The sequence below is a fragment of the Neltuma alba genome, unplaced genomic scaffold, assembly GCF_004799145.2.
Source record: "Neltuma alba isolate B1F8T4 unplaced genomic scaffold, ASM479914v2 tig00013182_pilon, whole genome shotgun sequence".
Classification (NCBI taxonomy): domain Eukaryota; kingdom Viridiplantae; phylum Streptophyta; class Magnoliopsida; order Fabales; family Fabaceae; genus Neltuma; species Neltuma alba.
Window position 1 is genome coordinate 196848 of NW_021637492.1, and position 9930 is coordinate 206777.

At 34.1% G+C, this 9930-nt stretch overlaps 1 protein-coding gene across 1 annotated transcript; it reads left to right on the top strand.

The window, feature by feature from the left end:
• Positions 1–1174: 1174 nt before the first annotated feature.
• LOC114735208 (disease resistance protein RPP4-like) lies at positions 1175–4388 on the top strand. Its single transcript, XM_028922882.1, has 4 exons — positions 1175–1201; positions 2756–3602; positions 3656–3979; positions 4092–4388. Exons 2-4 carry the CDS (start codon positions 2856–2858, stop codon positions 4386–4388), a joined length of 1368 nt encoding a protein of 455 aa, XP_028778715.1. The 5' UTR covers positions 1175–1201; positions 2756–2855.
• Positions 4389–9930: the final 5542 nt, after the last annotated feature.

Consider the following 9930-nt stretch of genomic DNA (forward strand, 5'->3'; position numbering starts at 1 on the left):
CCGTTTTTGCCTTAAAAAAATAATGAATTTCAATTTTCACATAAGGAAATAAGCAGTAATATAATATATCTGAAGTTAGAATCCACTTTTCTCTCTCCAACATCTTATAGAGTCCAACTAAGTTTGTTTACAAAAAAACACCTTTTTTTTTTGTTATATCGGTTAGATGATGTGGTGATGCTTTGTAAAATAAGAATTTAAAATTTGGCCAAAAAATTTAAAAATATACACCAGATTTAACTGGTTGCTTCTTTCTTTTTCTTTTTTCTTTTTGTAAAATGTTTGAAGCACACTTATTTGTATAGGCTTGTAAATTAAACGAGGATATTGCTCGTAAATAAGAAGGAAAAATCATGAAGCCAGACTAAAGGTTTGCTTTTCACTCAATGGAAAAAGAAGCAGGTTAGAAAAAGAGAAAGGAAAAAGGAAATTGGTTCTTTATTGGTCCACATCTCTCGTTTTAAGGCAGTTTGGGGTCTTCAGATCACAGCAGTGAGTGTCCAGAAGCAAGCAAGAGTGGCTCAATAACTTCAATAACTTTCGTAACAGTATCGATCTATGCATAATGACTTTCATAGATCCGCACAAAAGCTTCTCTCTACTTTCTTCTATTTCTAATTTCATACATCTGATTCCTTTTCTTGTTTTCCTGCGTTATTACTTATATGATTATGTTGTTGCAGATTACTCTTTGGCCAAAACGAAGGAGAATCTTCTTCCAGCTCTGATCCTTTTAATTTAGCTCCTAACTTGAAATATGATGTTTTCTTGAGTTTTGCAGGAAAAGACACTCGCTTGAAGTTTACAGATCACTTGGATGAAGCTTTCAATAGAAGTGGGATCACAACTTTCAGAGATGATGTAGATCTTGAGAGAGGGGGAGACATAAAACAAGATATGTTTCAAGCAATTCAGGATTCTCTCTGTGCAGTAGTTGTTATCTCCGAAAATTATGGAAATTCTACATGGTGTTTGGATGAACTTTAAAAGATTCTTGAATCCCGAGAAACATTGAATCGATAGGTTTTTCCCGTCTTCTATAATGTTGATCCAGCCGATGTAAGACACCAACAAAAGAGTTTTGGGAAATCCTTGGCTGAATATGAAAAGAAGTTCATAGAAGATGGGACCAAAGTGCAGAATTGGAAAGATACTTTGTGTGAAATTGGCAACTTGTCTCTGGTTGGGACACCAGGGGCAAGTAAGTTTTTTTTCCCCCTTTAAACAATCTTTTAGTCATATTTTCCATATTTATTTACATTTTATATTTTTCCCCTATGATCTTTTTAATTTTGGTTTAAATAGTTTATCACGATTTTTTATTGTCTTCCTTTTCCTTTCCTCGAGCTTGTTTGCCAGCCTCGGACTAATTACGTGCAATATAATGTCTCGTAGATAGTAATTCATTTATAGCTTATTTTATGTTTTTATATATTATCATGAGAACAAATATTACCATGAGAAAATTATGTTGAAGAACTTATACCTGAGCTTTGACCTGACTCAAATTTTGTTTTTAAGGTTCCTGGATTTGGTGGCACTGTTATATCCCTTCACATAGCAGTCGGTCACTCTGCAATTTAAACTTACTCATCAACAAAATGCCAATCAAACATTTATTTCTTTTTAAATCTTTTAACGGCATGATCAATTGTGTTCCATACCTAATATTAAAAAAAAAAATTTCCCATTACTTTTTTGGAAGAGCACCCCTAATATTATGTTGTTTACAGCAAAATTATGCAGCCAACTCCTTAACGGTCTGTTGCTAACACTTCGTTCCTTCAATATGATTATAAATTTAATCATAACTAACAATCATTATATATATATATATCACTCGCCCTTCGTTGTGAATTTTCTATTACTTATTTGAAACTTCTATAAGCGTTTCCCCTAACTGCAGTTAGTTACTTTTAAGAAAATATATTTCAATAATAAAATCCACTATAGCCCACTATTTAATTATTTTCTCTGTAATACATGAAGTGTTTAATCATAAATTTTCTTTTTCATTTTTTTCACATCTTGAAGATTTTGTGTAGCTTGAAATTAAAAGTCCATTTATGCTTTGTGCACAAAATCATTTAAGCTTGTGAGGACTGTTTCCATTGTGGCACCGTACGGAAAATTCAAAGGCACTCATTTTGATCTCTTAACAAGGGGAAAAAAAATCAAATTTCCAATGATGAACAGCTTAACTGAATAACAGTACACATTGATAATTTATAAGTGATGAATTTATATCTATCAATAAAACGAAATTGTGAATAAGTTGATTTTTTTGGGGGTAAAATGATCACGTTTCTAATCTTAACATAATGAGTAGATGGATAAATTCTTATTTGCTCAACAATTCCCCTGTTATACAAAAAATGTATAGTAGCTTTCGCAAACAACACTCGCTAAAAGTCACATTTTTCATTATTATTTTAATTTATCAGAACCATGTATAAATCATGTTAAATAATGATATTTTTTTTTTTGGTAGGCACGAAGCAGATGTCATAAAAAAAATAGTTGGAGATGTATGGACTTATTTAAGTTCTAAATTACCATCATATGATGACAATCAGCTGATTGGGATTGAGTCAAGAGTGCTTTATATGATGGCAATCTTGGAGATTGGGTTGGATGATAGACGTTTTGTAGGGATATGGGGTATGGGTGGTGTCGGCAAAACAACTCTTGCTAGAGTTGTTTTTGAAAAACTGTCTCCCAAATTTGAAGTATGTTGTTTTCCTGCCGACATCAGAGAAACTTTACTGCAAAGAGAAGGCCTAGACTACTTGCAAAAAAGGCTTCTTTCTCATTTTAGAGTAGAAGACGTGAAAATTTCTGATGCTTATGAAGGAATGAAGATGATAAGAAAGCTTCTCTGGAATAAAAAGGTTCTACTTGTCCTTGACAATTTAGATAATATAAGTCAATTAAAGAATTTGGCTGAAAGTCCATATTGGTTTGGTAAAGGAAGCAGAATAATTATCACCACAAGAGATAGCCACCTGCTCACCTTATCTGGAGTAGATGAGCAACGAATATATCATATAAAAACCATGAATGAAGATGAATCTCTCCAACTCTTTTCAAACAAAGCATTCAACAAAAATCATCCTCCTGACGAGTATTATTTGAAGCACTCTAAATCTGTGGTTAAATACGCTGGAGGCCTTCCTTTGGCACTTGAAGTTTTGGGTTCTTTTCTATGTGGACGAATTAAGGCTGAGTGGATAGATGCTTTAGATAGGTTGAAGCAAATTCCTGATAATGATATACTTCAAGTACTTAAAATAAGTTATGATGGTCTAAGGAATGAGAAAGAAAAGACAATATTTTTAGATATTGCTTGTTTCTTTAAGGGCAGGCAGAAAAGACATGTGACTCAAATTTTGGAAAGATGTAGTCTTCATGCAACAATAGGAATAAGCGTCTTGATCCAAAAAACTTTATTAGTTGAAACAGCAGATTGCAGATTACAGATGCATGATTTATTTCAAGAGTTGGGTAGGAATATAGTTAAGCAAGAATATCCCAATAGTGTTGGCAAGCGTAGTAGGTTGTGGAAGTTTGAGGATATCAAGGAAGTACTGGAAAAAAACAAGGTGAGTGCCTTATTTTCTCACGCTATTTTTCTTTAAAATGACATTTTTATTAGGGATCTGAGGCAATACAAGCTATTGTTATGGAAGATGATTGGTATGGGAAGCCAGAACTAGAAGTACATCCTGAAGCCTTTTCAAAGATGAGTAGCATTAGGTTATTCTACTTGTCCAACTTGTTCGCAGAGATGCCAGGTCACTTCTCAAATCATAGATGGTTCATCTTACCAAGGGGACTGAAATCTTTATCTGGTGCATTAAAAGTTATTCGATGGCCATTATTTCCGTTGGAAGCTCTTCCACTTGAAACTCCATTGCATAAAATTGTTGTAATTGAAATGTGTAAAAGCAAGATAAAGCAACTCTGGAATGACAAACAGGTGAGATTGATGCTTCATTCATCATTGTTTATCTTGAAAATATATCTGTGTCATTGTTTTATTGATACATTGTTTAGTGAGACTAACTCTATAATATTTTGTTTGATTCTAGTTTATGACAAATTTGAAACTTATCGACTTGAGAAATTCTCCCAATTTTATGGAAACTCTAGACTTCTCAAGAGTTCCAAATTTAGAATATCTACGTCTTAGTGGCTGCAAATCTCTTGTCAAGGTTCATCCCTCACTTGGACAGTTGAAAGAACTTGTTGAGGTGTACTTGGATGGTTGTGAAAATCTTGAAATCCTACCAGAAAAATTGGAAACAAATTCCTTGACGAAGTTAGATCTTAGTGAGTGTAGAAAAGTGCCGGTGCTCCCAGTGCAACACCTCACTTTTATATACTAATAGGATTATTTTAACGTCTGTGAATCACTAACGCCAGGTTTCTGTCCTGGGAAAAGACAGGGAATTTTTTTTTTCCTTTAACATTATAATCCGTTGATCAAATATTTCAAAGCTTCAGATAACTAATGAGTGATCCAATATCAACCCTGTTTTCAACTTAATCTATTATCATCTAAAATAATTTCATACTATACAATCTTATAATATTATATTAAAAATAAAGCAACGCTCTTGGTTGACAGCATATACGTGCACCTGGCAATGCTCACTTCCTTCTTCTAGAGGATACAAAATAATATTTCCATAAAGCAAGTCAAGTTACTTGCCCAAACATTTTGCTATACAATTTACAGAATTATAACAGGTATCTCTGCTCTTCAACCAGCTCACCTTCTTCTTAAATAACCTCCTTGTCCTTCTAGCTACTAGCCTTCACTGTTCATCATAAATTGGGGGGTGAGATTCCGAAGAATCCCCGTAGTAGTAATTTCCATCAAACAAATGTACAGATCACATAAAGCATGCAAAACAAGCCAAAGTAGAACATAACCTTGCAAGCTAATGCAATTAAGCATTTATGTACAATGACAGATAGAAAAGCTGAATAAATAATGTGCAAATACCTGGCAATCACTGCCCCATGTCTATTAGACAAGCTGAATAAATAATGCGCTAATAATTGGCAATCACTGCCGCGCATATAATTGGCAATCACTGCCGCGCAAATAATTGGCAATCACTGCCGCGCATATAATTGGCAATCACTGCCGCGCAAATAATTGGCAATCACTGCCGCGCAAATAATTGGCAATCACTGCCGCGCATATAATTGGCAATCACTGCCCCATGTTTATCAGCTGCACGTGGTCACGGCTAAAAATCCATGCAAGGAATTAAGGATTACATGTTCTCATGCTTTTTGAATAGCAATATGGCACAAACAGACATGCAGCAATCATACACAAGTGTAAGGTAGGAAAGAACTACTACCTGGTCCGCATCCCTCCAAATCAAACCTTACCGTTCTCCTTTCTTTCTGCTTCTTGGTGGGCTTTTGCAGATATCAAAACCTATCATATTGGTAAGGATAGATTAACGCTTGATCCAACTGTAAATTCATAAATTAAATAGCTCACTTAACGTCCTAGATCTTCTTCAATCTCTACCCTTACTTAGTAGTTGGTCATTCTGGACAATTTTCTTATTTAATACATTTACTGTGGGGGGTTTCTCTCTTTATCTCAGCCCAAACAGTTACTTTTCTTAGTAACTGGTCATCTTGGTCAAATATACTATTTTTATCTATTATATTTGAAGGCAAAATAATGAGTTCCCTTCACTTAATTATTCTAATCTCTTAGATCCCAAGTTAAACTTCCTCAAGCAAATATCTAACTTTAAGATTATTCGGCGACCAAACAGCCATTAACTTTAATTCTCACTCAATCCTTCAATCTTTAAAACTTCCCATTATATCTATTCTATTACCACTAGTCTATTTCCTTACTTCTCCATATCTTAAGTTCATGAAAATCACTTCACATTTTATTAATTCATTTCTAACTTCAAACATCTACCCATTTAATTCCTTCAAACTTTAACATTCCTCCTCAATTACCTTTCCTTCCATTATAATCCCACGGCCCTTATATATAAAATATAACCACTGTAAATTCCCACGTAAGTCATATATTACTATATATTGTGAGACTATATACATATATATACATCAATTCAGTCTCCTCTCCAAACCAGTCATCATCTAACCATTGATTATTTCCCCTAGCTCCATGAATTCAAGTCTCACGACAGCAACAAACACACACATGTACCGAAACTATATACATATATGTCAGTTCGGTCTCCTCTCAACCAGTGAACCCAACGCCACTTAACTCTGCAAATTCAGTTCCCACAAACTTGACCGAGGCGCACATAGACAAACGTGTATCATTTTCTTTCCTATCTCATAACCAACAAAAACCAGAAACTTTCCAACCTTTAGAGCTTGTCTCGGCTTACCAGAATCAGGGGTCATGAACTTAGAAACTTCACGCACAATAAAGCTAGACGACATGCAATCCCAGAACAAACCTATATACCTCATTCATATAACATCCAACCACCAAAAACCAGACATCATTATCTCAAGCTATTAGCTCCTGTGTTAGAAGCTAAGAACCACAACCGAAAACAACATGCGAGCACAAAACCCACTCCCCTGTCTCGGATTCAAGAAACAGAGCAACCTATCACATATAAACACCTTCATGATCCCGCAGCACATGCATATATCTATATATATATATATATAAATAAAAGAAGCGTCCTTCTCCTCCCTTTAACCTCTGTTTTCGGTTGACATAAACAGAGAAGAAAAATAGCACATGCAAGCTCAAAAACCAGCACCATATACTTCAATCGGCCATAAAAACACCAGCTCACTGAAACTTGTATCCTTTTACTCACTTTCTCTCACTAGAACCCAAACTTCTTTCATCATTAACTCTTCAAACACACAGCAAACCAAAGAACGAAGAGTAGAATGATGATCAGGGGGCTCACCTGAATCTGAAACTCCGTTTGCATGCAGGAATCTGGCCACCGATCACTACCTCCGATCACCAACTTCTTCCTCTCGGTCTTCCCCTCTCTCGAGTTCTCTCACTGTCGCGGATGGAAGGAAATGAAAGAATGCCACGGTGATCAGTTATGTAATGAAGAAGTGAATCAGGTGGCTAATGGAGAAGGAAGCACGTGTATTACATAGTTACTGGACCATTTTGCCCTCCAAAATAATTATTTCTCCAATCTTATCCTTCTCCTATTTTTCTAAAATATAAGATATGTCCAGAAATTAAACCAAAATATCATAAATGGATTTTTCTTATCCATTAGCTTCTTTGAACCATAAAATAATTTCCCTAAAATTTTCTAGTTAATTAGAAACCTCTAAGTATTTTCTAAGAAAATAACCCATTTTGCTATGAAAATAGCTTTAAAATCATTTAAGCCACTTTTCGGGGAATGAACTTTTCCAAAATATTTCTAAACCTTGAAAAATCAATATTCCATAATTTTTCCTAATTGATTGAGCTATTAAATAATTTTAATGAACTTTCTCTTTCTGCTCATCCTGAGTCAGAAAATTCGGGGTGTTACACCCAGAGTTCGGGAAAGGTATGAAAAGATTATCATATCTTGATGCAAGTAATACTGCTACATGTACACTTCTTGTATCACTTGGATCCTTGACGAGTCTTGGATATTTAAATTTACGATGTTGTGAAATTCTTAATCTTGACGAGTTCTTGAAGACTCACATAACTCGTCAAATTGCTGGCTTGAATGTAACGTCATTAACGAAGTTATATTTAGAGTGGTGTGGCATAAATGATGGATCGATTCCTGATGATTTTCACAGTTTATCATCACTCATTGTATTGGATCTATCAGGTAATGATTTTGTTAATCTACCCACTGGTTGCTTCTCTGGTCTTTCTCGACTTGTCTTTCTTTCATTGAATTTTTGCACGATGCTTAAGTCATTGCCAAGGCTTCCACCACGGTTAATTCGATTAAATGCCTCCAATTGTGATTCGATGGAACCATTATCATCAGATGGACAATTATGGAATTTGGTTGCTTCACTTGAGCATGAGGTATATGTTTCTCTTCCTACCACCTATAATGTGTATCCCCCATCTTAAAACTACAATTACATAACATGACTATTTCTTTATTTCAGTGTCGTGGGCGAACTAAATATGTAATCCCTTATGATGAGGAAGAAGAGGCCGGTATATATATGTTCAATGTATGTATGTATGTATGTCTCATTTTTGATTTAATAATGATTATATAGAGAATTAAAGAGACATAACTCAACGTGCGTGAGCAATTTAATCACATATTTAGTTCTACGTTGATACTAAATCAGGAAAACAATTAAACCACAAGGATATGGTTATTTCAAGAAGACGAAGAGACAAGTAAATATAGTTGATAGTTAGAGAAACATACCTCATGGTCAATTAATTCAGATTGAGACATTTGCAAGAATCCAGAAACAGATCACAGTGTAGATGAAAAAGTCTAGAAGAAGCAACCAGAATGTAATAACTAATGCCACATTAGCTTAAGTCTAACTCTGTTAATGATATTAGGTTGCCAAAGATATTGAATGAAGTTGTCAAAAGCTTCTACAAGCCCAGATGTTTGTTCAGAAACTCTTCGAGAGCGTTACATGTAACAGAAACCATATATGAAATTACAACTAAAAAAAGACAATGGAGTTATCACAATTCACAATGACAGAAGTAAAGAAAATAAAATGAATATGAGAAACATATTTCCTATTATTCCGTGCATCAAATTAATGCTCATCACAAGTTATCTAATGGTTGAGAAAGATTAATTAAAATTAATAACACAAGCAGCAACCTCTGCTTGTGGTAACCCATTCGCCCGCCTTCCGCATTTCAACTGTGGGCCCTTAGAATATTGACAAGGGACTCTAAGTTTGGTTTTTATAATGAATTTTTTCCTTTCTTCTCGTTTTTTGTTCAGATACACGTACATTATACACACACACATATATATATATAAACCATCAATCATCACCTGTATTCTTAAAATCTTGTAATATCCAGTTCATTTGAAAATGAGTTAGATAATAATATAGGATCTGAATATATTCAATTAATAAGATTTGAATAATATCTTGATTGGGATTTAAATATATTGAATTAAATGGGAAGCACTATAATTGAATAGGATTTCAACCAGAGGCTCAGATGAAAAAATTAATAATTAATTTTGGATTTGAATAATATATTAATAGAAATTTAAATATATTAAATTAAAAGTAAATATTGTTTAATTTCATATCTAATTAAATATACTAGTCTATGCATCACACAAGAAATTTCTTGTTGGTCACTTATTTTACGCGGTGATATAATGCAATTATTATTCGAAAATTCTGTAAACCTTTATCCCTGACTTTCAGTTACTTTCAAGAAAAATATATTCTCTACAATATATTTTTCATAACTTCTCTTTATTTCATCACTCCTAAAGTGAAAATTGTGATACCACTTCTACGTACCTAATATTGACTCAAGTGTCTTGCCTTGTAAAACTCAAGAAAAGATCATATTTCCACTTAGGAGAGCTTGAGGACTCCTTGATATGCCATTATTGCACGTTTTTGACCTCTTGGTTTGTCGGTCCCAATAGTGATTTTCAACAACTTACATAATCATATTACTTATCATAATAAACTAGAAAAAAGGGGAAAATAAAAAGAAATAGTTATGAAATTAAACTATAATCAGGATCTCCATATACTTATATGCAAGCTTAGAGGGAAATGGCGAAAAGAAAGAGTTGAATTCAATGTAGGAAAGGTAACCATGGTGAAATGAAGGAGCTAGAGAGGAGGATGAAGCAAGAGATCGTAAAAAATAATGAAGCTTGAAAACCTTCACTTTGGCTCAACCCTCTAGCAAAACGCCCCTCCCCTGTTTCGAATTTTGAA